General features: G+C 36.7%; 1 protein-coding gene across 1 annotated transcript in view; it reads left to right on the forward strand.

Annotated features, from left to right (window-relative positions):
* LOC138843052 (disintegrin and metalloproteinase domain-containing protein 32-like) overlaps nt 1-14,262 on the forward strand; it is a 144,992-nt gene extending 130,730 nt beyond the window's left edge. Inside the window, exons 20-21 of the mRNA XM_070068586.2 lie at nt 10,748-10,786; nt 14,173-14,262. Coding sequence (XP_069924687.1) covers nt 10,748-10,786; nt 14,173-14,179 — 46 coding nt within the window. The 3' untranslated portion in view covers nt 14,180-14,262. The remainder of the gene's footprint in view (nt 1-10,747; nt 10,787-14,172) is intronic.
* Nucleotides 14,263-14,473: the final 211 nt, after the last annotated feature.

The following is a 14,473-nucleotide window of genomic DNA, read 5'->3' on the forward strand; positions in this document are numbered from 1 at the left end:
AGTAGGTAATGGCTAAGATAAGTTTTTTGCCACCCATCTGAGAGACCCAGATTGAGTTGTAGGCTCCTGGCTTTGTTTTTGTTGTTGTTGTTTGTTTGTTTGTTTTACAGAGTTATAGACAGAGAGGACAGAAAGAAAGGTCTTCCGTCCATTGGTTCACTCCCCAAATGGCTGCTACGGCCGGGGCTACACAGATCCGAAGCCAGGAGCCAGGTGGTTCTTCCAAGCACTTGGGCCATCCCCTACTGCTATCCCAGGCCACATCAGAGAGCTGGACTGGAAGAGGAGCAACTTGGACTAGAACTCGGCACCCATATGGGATGCTGGCGCTGCAGGTGGAGGATTAACCAAGTAAGCCACGGCGCCTGCCCCTGGCTCCTGGTTTTGAACTGGCCCCACCTAAGCTATTTGAGGTATTTGCAAAGTGAACCAGGAATGGAAGTTCTACCTCTATCTCTCCACTATTCAAATAAGGAATAAATAAGAAAGCAAATAAACTTACCATATGAGTTCTTGTTTATGAGTATATTGTATTCTATATTGTCTAAGATTTGCTTTCATTGCTCTAACTTTCTTGAGAGACTTGTCTGTGTGATTTAGACTCTTAATTATTCGAACTAGAAAGGAATAAACCTCTGTTGTATCTATGTTTGGTATGTATGCTTCAGTGTTTGTTTTTGTTTTCTTTTTTTCTTTTTTATTTATTTGACAGGTAGAGATATAGATATGAGAGAGAGACAGAGAAAAATGTCTTCCATCCACTGGTTCACCCCCCAAATGGCCGCCACAGCTGGCACTGCTCTGATCCAAAGCCAGGAGCCAGTTACTTCTTCCTGGTCTCCCATGCAGGTGCAGGGCCCAAGCACTTGGGCCATCCTCCACTGCTTTCCCAGGCCACAGCAGAGAGCTGGACTGGAAGAGGAGTAACTGGGACTAGAGCACAGCACCCATATGGATGTAAAGGTTGATATCCCATAAACTTGGAGTTGAAATTTTGACTAATGAGCTTGGAAAGAAATTTAAGATTTATTGGCCCAAACAGGAGGAGTAAGAAGACCATGACCAAAGGCCCTGTGAGTGACAATAGCCAGTTTAGCCAGGATTTGTTGGGGAAGAAATCCTTAAATGAATTCCAGATGTTCTGGGTCGAAGGGTTACTGATGTGACTGATGTCATGCAACTGGCCAACCTGTTGTTAAAATCTTTTCCTTCCTTCCTTCCTTCCTTCCTTCCTTCCTTCCTTCCTTCCTTCCTTCCTTCCTTCCTTCCTTCCTTCCTTCCTTCCCTCTCTCTTTTCTTCTTTTTTTCTTCCTTTCATCCTCTCTCTTCCTCCTCCTCCTCCTTCTTCCTTCCTCTCTTCTTCCTTCCTTCCTTATTCATTTATATAAAGGGAACAAATTTCAGGTATTTCATATATACTTTTTTAAGAACAATGATACATCCCACACTCCCCTCCATCCTTTCTATACCTTCCTTTCTTATTTTTTTCTTTTAATTTTTGTGATTGCATACTTTCAATTTACTTTATAATCATAAGCTTAATCTTCCACTACATACAAAATTCAAGAAGTAGCAAGTAGAAACACCACTTCCTGAGGAGTATAAACAAGGGCTATAACCAGTAATCAAATATCAAGATGTCAGTTTCACTCTTATACATCACTCTTTAGTACACTATATATTAGTTACCATGAATCAGAGAAAACATATATTTGTCTTTTGCAGACTGGCTTCTTTCACTAAGAAATAGAGTCTCTAATTGCATCCATTTTGTTGCAAAAAAACAGGATTTCATTCTTTTTATGGATGAATAGTATTCCATAGTGTATATACACCACATTTTCTTGATCCACTTAACAGTTGATGGACATATTGGTTGATTCCAAATCTTAGCTACTGTGAATTCAGCTGATATAAAATGGGGTACCCAGTCTACCACCAAGCAAATATGATTTCTAACATGTTGCTTTCTCACTGTGTGGATTGGTTACATTCTTTGAGAGATTGGATTTACCATGATTTGTCTCCTTTACATTTTTAAGATCAGGGTCATGGGTATGAGTCATGATGTCCAGATGAGAAGAACAATGAATAAGATGACTCTAAATACCCAGAGAATACCTGTGTTCTGGGACTTGAGCTTTGTGTTTTCAGCTTTGTACTCTCAAACATTTATTCTGTAAGCCACTTTGGGCAGCCCTTCCTCTTTCTCAATGGAGTAAATGTGCTTAGAGCAGTTAGGTGGCTTTTTCAAGGTTACACGGTGGTAGAGTAGCACATCAGGATTTGACTCAAGATGTATAGCTCCTGATATTTGCTATTTTAATATCTCTTTCCTGCTTAGGAGACACCAAAAAAATAGCAGGAGAGAGTGAAGAAGTGGACTTGCAATGCTTGCTGCTTTTTTATTTTATGTAATATTATGATTATAAACAAAGATGCCATGCATAGCATCATAAAGGAATGTCTGTTATTCAGTAAAAACACATAAGCATAAAAAGTGGGGGTACAGATACCTCTTTTAAATGCTTATTTATTTTCCTTTGGGTAAATTTGTAAGAGCCCACTCTTGATTATATGAGAGGCCAACTTTCAGATTTCTGAGGAACCTCCCTGCTGTCTTCAATAATGGTTGTACTAGTTTACATACCACCAACAGTGTGTTAGGGTGTCTTTTTCTTCACATTCTCAACAGGATTTGTTATTTTTAAAAGAATGTTTTATTTTTAAAGAGTTGCAGAGATAGATGGAGGAGGAGAGGAGAGGCGAGGAGAGGCAAGGAGAGGCGAGGCGAGGCGAGGCGAGGCGAGGAGAGAGATTCCTTCTATCAGTTAACGAGATGAACACAATGGCTGGCCCAAGCTGAAGTGAGGAGGCAAGAGCTTCATTGAGTCTCACTTGGGTAGTAGGGGTATAAAAACTTGGATTACCTTCTGCTGCTTTTCTCTGGCATTTCCATGGAGCTGCATTGGCATTGAAGCACCTGAACACAAACTGGCACCCTTCAGAATGCTGGCATGCCAGGTGGTAATGTTACCCACTACTATAGAACACTGGCCCCAGCATTTGTTATTTTTTGTTTTTATTTTTTGATGAAAGCCATTCTAACAGGTGAGATGAAACCTCATCGTTGTGTTATATGCAATTGCCTGATGGCTAGTGATCCTGAGCATCTTTTCATGTGTCATTTGTATCGCATCCTTTGAAAAATGTGTGCTAATATCCTTAGCTCATTTACTAGAGTGATTGTTTGCTTTCTTATTGCTTAGTTTATTGAATGCTTCATTTATTAAGAATACTAATCATTTATTAGATGTATAGTTTGCAAATGTTTTCTCTCATTCTGTTGGTTCCCTCTTCAATTTGTTGAATGTTTCCTTTGCTGTGCAGAAACTTCTTAGCTTAATGAAATCTGATTTGTCTGTTCATGCTTTCATTGCCTGTGCTTCTTGGGTCTTATCCAAAAAGGCTTTATCTGGGCCAGTGTTCACACTACATTTTCCTATGGTAATTTTTTTGTTTCAGGTCTTAGGTTTAGATCTTTGATACATTAGGAGCTGATTTTTGTAAAAGGCTAAGATCAGCAGCTTATTTCATATTTCAGCATGCAGAGATCCAATTTTCCCAATGCCAGTTATTAAAGAACTGTCATTTCTCTAGGGAGTGATTTTTATTCATTTGTCAAAGATTAGTTGGTTGCAGCTATGTGGATTAATTTCTTGAGTTTATAATCTGTTACATTGGTTCCAATTTGCTTACGATTTTTTATTATGAAAGTATGTTGCATTTTATCAAATGCTTTCTCTGCTTCTATTGAGATCATCATATGGTTTTTAGTTTTCAGTGTATTAATGTGATATATCGTGATCACTTAAAATCATTTATGATAATTCAGTTGTAAACCTAATTAACTTGTATCCTTTTTAATGAGTGATTTTTATAGGTGGTGCATAGTTTCCACTTTGCTCTAAATATTTTTCTATTTCATTATAAGTTTTCATAAGATGTGTTGGAAAATCAGAGAGACTGAAGAAGGTAAGGAGGAAGAGGGAGAGAGAGAGAAAGAGATAGATAGAGAGAGAGAGAGAGAGAGATATTTCATTTGCAGGTGCACTCCTCACATGTCCTAGCCAATGAGTCAGTCCAAAACCACAAACTTAGTGTTCAATCCAACTCTTTCCTGTAGGAAAAAGGACCAAGGACTTGAAACATCATCTACTGCCTCAGAGGGTGTGCATTAGCAGGAAACTGGATTGTTAATGGAGGATCCAGGACTTGAACCAGGCATGCAGAAATCCCAGACAATATCTTAGTCATTTCACAAGATGGTCACATCCTCAAGTATTTTAAATGGCTTAACAGGAGCCTACTTCACAGAGACTACCTGTAGCCACAGTCAGTCAAGTGGTAGTGCCTTATTCTGAGTTAAATTAATTTCTCGAGATATCTTGGCAAGATTCTTCTTTAAAGTATGATTGATCTCCTTTCTTCTGAAGACTAAGTTCTTTAATATAAGTGTAATTTGTAATTGATCTACAGGATCCCAGATGTTCATTAGGTTATGAAAGAAACATGCTGCCTGATTGTCATTGTGAATTGGGTTAGGTAGCCAAAATGCTAGATGATTTCCTTGAGGGTTTTTGGCCTCTTTACAGGTCTTCTCTGTTTGGATGGGATAGGTGTCTACCTATCCAGAGAATGTGTTCATAAATGCAAGTATCTCAAGTTCCCTGCATCTTAAGTCGTTTGTGTGAAATCAACCTGCCAGTTTTCAGTTGGGTAACAACCCTGTTATTGAGCTGCCTTTTGATTAGGAGGGGAAACAGTTGGCATTGTTCTTTGGATTATTTTTAGTACAGATCATGCAACTTATATGACCTGCAGAATAGTTTTTTTTCTTTTTAAAAATGTGCTCCATGATACACTTTTGTACACATTGCAAAATGACATCTTATTTATAATGGGTTCACTCATGAATATCTTTTGGCATAGTTTGTAGTAGTATTTCTGGAACCATGACACTTCTTGTGCATTTCATTTCCAATCTGAACAATTTCAGTGAAAGCAAAACCCCATTTCTTAGCTTCTTTCTGTCTTATTCTGAATCAATTAGTGATCTATCCATAAATAGATCAATCTGCAGGAGGAGGGATATAGATATAGCCTGAGAGTCTACTTTCATCTGCCCTCATTGCAAGTTGATTCTCCTGATCATATGGGAATCATTGGTGACTTGAATGATACATTTTTAATATAGTTTAAAATTTTTATTAATGTAAGGAGAATATATTTCATGTGTTTCATAGGTACAAATCTGACAATAACAATATTTCCCTCTTTCTTTATCTCCCTCCTCAATTCTGCTATTTCCTTTCTTTCTATTATTTCTTTAACTTTGGCAAAAACATAGTCATTCTGCTGTAAAATCACATGTTTAATGTACCACTAACCATAATATTCAGCAAGTAAAAGTAGAAAGACCACAGTTCCACAAAGTGAAAAGGCTCAAAACAGTAATCAAATTACAATATGCCTATTTCATTCCTATACCTTTCTTTGTTTTTTTTTTTATATTAACTACCACATATCAGAGAAAATATGGCATTTGTCTTTTTGAGACTGGCTTATTTAAGTAGTATAATAGTTTCTAGTTGCATCTATTTTGTTGCAAAAGACAAGTTTTCGTTCATATTTATGGCTGAGTAGTATTCCATTGTGTGTGTGTGTGTGTGTGTGCATTTTTTTCTTTATGTAGGCATCAGTTTATGGACAGATGGACATTGGGTTAATTCCATAACATAGCTACTGTGAATTGAGCTACAATGAAAATAGGATTGCAAATAACTCTTTTAGATGTTGATTTCATTTTGTTTGGATAAATTCCAAGAAATGAAATGGCTGGGTAATATGGTAATATGGCTATACTAGATCACATTCTTAGCAACAGTATGAATGTAACTTTTTCCCCAATTCCTTAGCAGCTTTTTTTTTAGTTTTGGATGATAACCATCATTCTTTTTTTTTTCCCTAGTTTTTTAACTTTTATTTAATGAATATAAATGTCCAAAGTACAGCTAATGGATTACAATGGCTTTCTCCCCACCATAACTTCCCTCCCCTCTCCCGCTCCCTCTCCCCTTTGATTCACATCAAGATTCATTTTTAATTAGATAATAACCATTTTAAATGAGGTTGAGTTGAAACCTTCTTGTGGTTTCTATTTGCCATTTCCCTGATCCTTTTGAACCTGAGCATTTTTTAATGCATCTGTCATTCATCTGAATTTCATACTTCAAAAAATGCCTGATCACGTTCTTTGCTCATTACTTAATTGGATTGTTTGATGTTCATGAGTTTCCTGAACTCTTCATAGATCCTAGATTTAATCCTTTATCAGTTGCATTATTTGCAAATATTTTTTTCCATTCTGTCAATTGCCTGTACACTTGGTTGAGTGCAGAAGCTTCTTGGGTTAGTATAATCCCATTTTTCTATTTTTGCTTTTATTGCCTGTGCTCCTGGGGTCTATTCCAAGGCTATGCCTGTACCAATATATTGTACCATTTCTACAGTGTTTTCCTCTAGTAATTTGATGATGTATGGTAGTATTTTAATCTTTTTTAAAATGATTTATTTATTTATTTGAAAGGTAGAGTTACAGACAATGAGAGGGAGACAGAGAGCAAAGTCTTCCTTTCATTGGTTCACTCCCCAAATGGCTGCAATGGCCAGAGCTGCTCTGATCTGCAGCCAGGAGCCAGGAGCCAGATGCAGGGGCCCAAGTGCTTGGACCATCTTCTGCTGCTTTCCCAGGTCATAGAAGAGAGCAGGATTGGAAGAGAAGCTGCTGGAACTAGAACCAGCACCCATTTGGGATGCTGGCACCACAAGTAGAGGATTAACCTACTGTGCCACAGGGCTGGCCCCAGTATTTTAATCCTTGGTTAATTGTGAGTTGATTTTTGTAGAAAGTGGAAATTAGGGCTCTTGTTTCAGATTTCTGCACCAATAGATCCAATCTTCCCAAAGCCATTGGTTGAGGAGACTGTCCTATCTCCAGGGTTGATTTTTAGCTTATTTGTCAAATATTAGCTGGTTTTGCAACATGGATTAATTTATGGGATTTCTATTCAGTTATATTGTTCTACATTTGTATTTTTGTGGCAGTACCAGGCTGTTGTGATTATAAATGTCCTGTAATGTGTCTTGAAATATGTTTTTTTTTTTTTTTTGACAGGCAGAGTGGACAGTGAGAGAGAGAGACAGAGAAAAAGGTCTTCCTTTGCTGTTGGTTCACCCTCCAATGGCCGCCACGGCAGGCGCGCTGAGGCCGGCGCACCATGCTGATCCAAAGGCAGGAGCCAGGTGCTTCTCCTGGTCTCCCATGCGGGTGCAGGGCCCAAGCACTTGGGCCATCCTCCACTGCACTCCCGGGCCACAGCAGAGAGCTGGACTGGAAGAGGGGCAGCCAGGACAGAATCCGGTGCCCTGACCGGGACTAGAACCCAGTGTACCAGCGCCTCAGGTGGAGGAGTAGCCTATTGAGCCGCGGCACTGGCCAAAATATTGTTTTGTGATGCCTCACACTTTGTTTTTGTTGTTTAAGATTGCTTTAGCTTTTCAGGGTCTCTTATGTTTCCATATTAATCTAGCATCATTTTTTTCTAGATCTGGGAAAGATGACCTTGGTATTTTCATTGAGATTCATTGAATCTGTAAATTGTTCTGGGTCATATAGATATTTTGATGATATTAATTCTTCCAATCCAGTAACATGATAGGTTTTTCCTATGTTTTTTGGCTTCTCCTATTATTTATTTAATATTTTGTAATTTTCATGGCAGATGTATTTCACATCCTTGGTTAAATTTATTTCAAGTTGTTTAAATTCCTTGTAGCTATTGTTAATAGTACTGATCTTACAAGTTCTTTATCAGCCATGGAATTTTTTGTGTATACAAAAGCTATTAATTTTTTGTGTGATTTTGTATTCTGCAACTTTACCAAACTCTCTTATGAGTTCCAATATTCTCCTAGTGGACGTTTTTGGTTCCCATATATATAGGATCATGTCATCTGCCAACAGGGATAATTTGACTTCCTCCTTTTCAATTTGTATCCATTTGATTTCTTTGTCTTGCCAATGGCTCTGGCTAAAACGGCCAGAACCATGTTGAATAGTAGTGGTGAAAAAGGGTATCCTTTTATGGTTCTGAACCTTAGTGAAGATACTTCCAACTTTTCTCCATTCAATATGATACTGGCTATAGGTTTATCATACATTGCCTTGATTGTGTTGAGGAATGATCCTTCTATACCCAGTTTGCTTACAGATTTTACCATGGAAAAATTTGTACTGTATCAAATGCTTTCTCTGCATCTATTGAGATATTCATATGGTTTTATTCTTCAAATGTTAATGTGATATGTCACATTTGTTGATTTGCATATTTTGAAGCATCCCTGCATGTCAGTGATCAATCCCACTTGGTCCAGGCATATGATCTTTCTGATGTGTTATTGGATTACTTAGCTACTTTTTTGTTGAGGAATTTTGCATCTGTGTTCATCAGTGATACTGATCTATAATTGTCTTTCTGTGTTCTACCTTTTTCTGATTTTGCAATGAAGGTGATGTTGGCCTCATAGAAGAATTTTGGGAGGATTCCCTAACTTTCAGTTGTTTTGAATAGTTTGAGAAGAATTGGAATTAGTTCTTCTTTAAAACTTGTAGAATTTATCACTGAAGCCAGCCGGTTTTGGATTTTTCATTTTGGGGAGGGTTTTTGTTCCTGATTCAATCTCCTTCTTGGTTATATGTCTGTTTAGGTTTTCTATGTTCAGGACTCAATTTCAGTAGCTGATGTGTGCCTGGAAATCTATCCATTTCCTCTAGATTTTCCTATTTGTTTTCTTCTGAATTTTTAGTAATGCTTGATGAGTCTTGTTATTTCTGTGATATCCATTGTAAAATCTCTTTTTTCATCCTTCATTTTGTTAATTTGGGTTTCTCCCATTTTGTAAGTTTGGGTAATAATGATTCAATTTTGTGTATTTTTTAAAAAAAAACAGCTCTTCCTTTCACTGATATTTTGTATTTTCTTTTTAAATTTTGTTTGTGTCTTCTGTAATTTTAATTATTTCCTTCCCCCTACTAATTTTGGGTTTGGTTTGTTGTTATTTTTCTGTGTTCTTGATATGCATCGACAGCTCATTCATTTGGTACCTTTCTAATTTCTTGATGTAGGCACCAATTGCTATAAACTTCCCAATTAAAACTGCTTTTGCTGTTTCACATAATTTTTGATATACTGTATTGCCATCTTCATTCGCTTCTAGAAATTGATCTCTCTTTTCATTTCTTCTGTGACCCACTATTGATTAATGAGTATTAATGTATCCATGTGTTTTCATATGTTATAGAGATCTTGAGTTGTTCATTCCTAGCTTCATTCCATTGTGGTCAGAAAACATGCATGGCATGACTTCGGTATATTTGAATTTTCTGAAACTTTGCTTTATGGCCTAGCTATTGTCTATTCTAGAGAAAGTTCCATGCACTGATGTAAAGAATGTGTATTCTGCAACTGCAGGATGAATGGCTCTGTAACTCTCAAGTCCATTTTGTCCATAATGTAGCTTAGCTCTGTTGTTTCCTTGTTCATTTTCTGTCTAGTTGATCCATCCATTGATGAAAGTGGGGGAGAGGTGTTACTATTGTTTTGGAGTCTATATCTCCCTTTAGATCCATTAACATTTCTTTTAAATAGTCAGGCACGTTATTTCAGTCAAAGCCTAAACTTGTATTCATGCATGTCTTTAACAGCATCTAATCTGAGGTTATTAGAGCCATATCTATTAGGCATTCAGCTTTAGCTCCTGCCTTGCCTCTGTGTTTCTAGTTTGTTCATTTTTTTTAAACTTTTATGGCTGTCAATCTGAGTTACATGTTAAATTATGTGGTATTTTCTTCAAAAATTTTGCATGTGTGGAATAGAGAAGTGAAGTTATTCTGTCCAGTCTTCTAGATTTTCCTGAAGTAAACCTGAATTTGAATTTGTACAATGTGGTAATTACTTTATCATCAAATAAAAAGCTAACTTGAAATCTGAAGGCCTAATTTAGTAATTTAGTTTCCTACTTATAATTTGTGCTTAGCAGTGAGCATGAAAAAAAAAGTTATATCTTGATATTTTTACTCCATTGGAGAAGGTTTTTTTTAAAATATCTATTTTATTTATTTGAAAGACAGAGTTACAGAGAGAGGTAGAGCCAGAGAGAGAGAGAGAGAGGTCTTCCATCTGCTGGTTTACTACCCAAATGACCACAATGGCCAGAGCTGAGCTGATCCGAAGCCAGGAGCCTGGAGCTTCCTCCGGGTCTCCACAAGGGTGCAGGGGCCCAAGGACTTGGGCCATCTTCCACTGCTTTCCCAGGCCAAAGCAGAGAGCTGGATTGGAAGTGGAACAGCCAGGACTCGAACTGGTGCCCATGTGGGATGCCAGCACTGCAGGCTGCGGCTTTACCCCACTGTGCCACAGTGCCAGCCCCTGTTGAAGGTTTTTGTTTTTTTGTTTTTTTTTTAAATTTTGGTACTATAAATTGCAGTTGACATTTAAGTAAACAACATTATGTATTTGCATGCCCCAATTGTTTAAAGAGTTACTTTTGGTACAAAATTTCCTGTTATTCTTATCAAAGTAGACAAGTTTCTTCATAGTAACTTTTAGACGTTATTCTTATTTAGGTCCAAATCAGAAGATAATACTCAAGCAGAAACGAGCAGGTAAGCATTTAGGAGATATTTCTTATAAATATATATGTTGGAAACATAAGAATGGGAAAAATGATGATTCACAAATATATGCTGACTATTTTTAGCAACACAATTGATAAAGTACTATTAAAAACAACTTGTTAATTTTTTTCCATGCTAGGAACAAACATCAAATAATGTAATTGATCTTTTTCTTCGGTTGACACAGTTATTATTAATTACCTACTCTAGTGACAAACACAGGAAAAAATTATTGAGACTAAATATTTATAATTAGTTTGTTAAACTAAGTCATAAGATGAACATTTTCCATCCTTTATGTTAACATCCATAAAGGAAAACATTGCTTTTTTTTGGATTGTATTTATACCTATGAACTAAGATAAACAACAGAGTGAATGAGTCCCCCACTTTGTTATATAAAAGTATCATAAACACACTAATATTTAGAATTTCTCACAGGCCTTCAACAGCCCACAGTATTGTTAACAAAAGTTCTCTGAATTCTCTTTTGAGTTTCCCGTGCTCCACAGTTAATAGCTTTGTGATACTTCTGAAGTTATCAAATATTTATAGGTCTACTCAACTTCCTTGTAAAGTTTTCCTTTTCTTGTATTGCCTAGTTTTTTTTTTTTTCTTGAAATGACATCCACTACTGTTCCATCATATCTTTTATAACCACAGGCTGTTTTCTAGGCTACCACATTATATAGTTTCTCTCCTTCCTGATGGAAGATACTCAATCTACTAAGAAAGATACAGTGTTTCTAGATCTACTCTCTCTGTTGAACTTGAATGTCTCTTGACATAGCCACACTTTTACAGACACTTCTTACTTTCTACAAGCTAAGTATGAGAAAAAAAAAAGTGATTCCTTTTTTGCCTCTGATCTCTCTCACTGTCACCAAGGGAGTTGTGGTTCAGTATTTCAGCACTGCGATTTTTCCAACATTTTACTCACCTAGGAGCGTGTATTATCTGAAATACATTAAGTGTAATGTTCATGCTTGTATTGTTCCTCAATTTTTTTAAGATTTATTTTATTTATTTGAAAGTGTTAACAGGGAGAGGTAGAGACAGAGAGAGAGGTCTTCCATCTGCTGGTTCACTCCCCTAATGGCTGCAATGGCCAGAGCTGAACTGATCCAAAGCCAGGAGCCAAGAGCTTCTTCTGGGTCTCCCATGAGGGTGCAGGGGCCCAAGCACTTGGGCCATCCTCTGCTGTTTTCCCAGGTGCATTAGCTGGGAGCTGGATTAGAAGTGAAGTAACTGGGACTCGAGCTATTACCCATATGGGACCCTGGTGCCATGGGCTAGGACTTTAACCCACCACGCCACAGTGCCAGCCCCATTCCTCAATTTATTTATAGTATTTTTCAGAATAAATGCTCAATAAATATTTGTTTAATGAATGAATCATTACTCTTAAATTTCACATATGCATATTAATTAGTATTATAAATGTTCCAATTGTCTCCTCAAATTATCTATAATGACGGAATATGCCATTCACATCATTATCATCTTATTGAAGTTGTTGTTGTTCTTCTGGACTGAAGAATAGACAAAGAAATTATCTTTAAACCAATATATACAGCATTTGAAGAGTGTAATTTAAAAAGTTAACCCACTAGTCTAGCTTTGTTTTTAGTGTACAGAAAAGCATCCTTTGATTATTCTTTCATTTAAATTTAGAATGCTAACCAGATATAGTGTTTTAATGTTATAGCACCTATTATGTTTTCCTGTTTTTTTTTACATATATGTATTTATAATATTTCTATTTATATTGGTCAGCCAGAGGGAAATTTTGTTAGCAAAGTCTGTCAGCAGACACAAATTAACAAGAAAGTTTTTAAAGCCAGAAAGCTATTCAAAATTCTACATACAGAAATCTCCTTCTTGCTTTTGGGGGGAATTGTCTATAATAAAAAGATAATGTTGGGGCCAGCACTGTGGCAAAGCAGGTAAAACTACTGCCTGAAGTGCCGGCATCCCATATAGGCGTTGGTTCGAGTCCCGGCTGCTCCACTTCTGATCCAGCTCTCTCCTATGGCCTGGGAAAGCAAGAGAAAATGGACCAAGTCCTTGGGTCCCTGCACCCATGTGGGAGACCTGGAAGAAACTACTGGCTCCTGGCTTCAGATCGGCACAGCTACAGCTGTTGTGGCCAATTGGGTAGTGAACTAGTGGATGGAAGACCCTCTCCCTCTCCCTCTTTCTCTCTCCCTCTCCCCCTTTTCCCCCTCCCCCCCCTTCCCCTTTTCTATCTCTGGGTAACTCTAACTTTCAAATAAAGAAGTAAATCTTAAAAAAAAAAGATAATATTGAAGTCGTTGAAAAAGCAACTACAAATTTTGAAATTACAACATAGCAGAGGTGGAAAGGTCAAAATTATGCCACTGTTATTAGTGGAGTTTCTCACTCATCTTTTTATGTTATCTTTTCTATGAGTTAATCCCCAATTCTTTATTTTTCTTTCCAGATTATTTGGAAATTAGAAATAAGGACTCTGTAGATAGGAAATAGAAAAAAGGCACACCACTTTGATTTTGACTTTTGGTAATAATAAATATAAAGGTAGCAATGTAGCAAATGTCTAGTTTTACTACAAACTTTGGAAAAAGAGGAAGAAATTGCCATACTGAATTAATGTAATGTAATGTTGACAGACAATATTAAATCAATATAAAGTTGTATTTCCTTACTTATCTAAATCAGAAACATAGGAAAACACTTACATATAAGTAGTATTGGTGTGTATATTAGTAAGTGTTTCTTAAAATAAGAATGTATTTGAATTTAAAATGAAATTGTTAGACTGCAAGTATGGTACCAATAAATAACCTATGAATCTTTACTAATTTTAAACTGCTGAATTTTAAATCACCTAATCTGTTTTTATTCAGTTTAGTAAAGTTCTCTTAAGTTTATTGGGGACTTATTCCAATTACTACAATGAAATTAAATAGTTTAACCTAATAAGATATAAGATCTATAATTAGCTTATAAAAGAAAGTAATTCATAACTACAGCTGTTTTATGCATTAAACACTGTAGGCGCTATGCTTCAGGTCTGTGAATTTTCAATGGCAAAAAATTGTTTATAACATGAAGACAAAAATTACTGGGTCCAAGTTATAGAAAATGGAAAATTATAATGCATTTAATTTTTAAAAAGGTATTAATATTCATGGAAATTTCATTATATGTGAAAAATGTTTTCTCATTTGCAAATACTTCTGATTAAAATGATAGTTCTCTAGAATTTGTAGAAAATCATAAAGGCTTCAACTTGAGCTTTTTAGTAGGCAGTATCCCAACTCTATGCGTTGCAGTGGAAGGGGATTTAGTATCAGTGCCTTGACCATGTTTGTTTTCTTCTTCTTCCACAGTAACTAGTAATTCCTTCAGAAGACAATCTCACTAAGAAATGAAATTTCTGCCTTTCATCACCTGAACTTTGATGAAGGAAACAATAAACCATCTGTGGACTAACTTGCTTGCCAGCATGTCTGTTTTTTCTTTTCCATTGCCCCCAACTCAGAATTCAATTCCAGGGGATACAGTTCTGCATTTCAGGCTCCTTCACTGAAGACAGAATTTTAAATTTGACATCTCTAGTCCTATTTGACCCTTTGAGCTCTCCCACTGTCTTCTCCATAGTGGGATCATTACCCAGCTCTTTCAGGATGG

The sequence above is a fragment of the Oryctolagus cuniculus genome, chromosome 2 (assembly GCF_051225735.1).
Source record: "Oryctolagus cuniculus isolate XC-2025 breed Fujian yellow rabbit chromosome 2, ASM5122573v1, whole genome shotgun sequence".
Taxonomy (NCBI): domain Eukaryota; kingdom Metazoa; phylum Chordata; class Mammalia; order Lagomorpha; family Leporidae; genus Oryctolagus; species Oryctolagus cuniculus.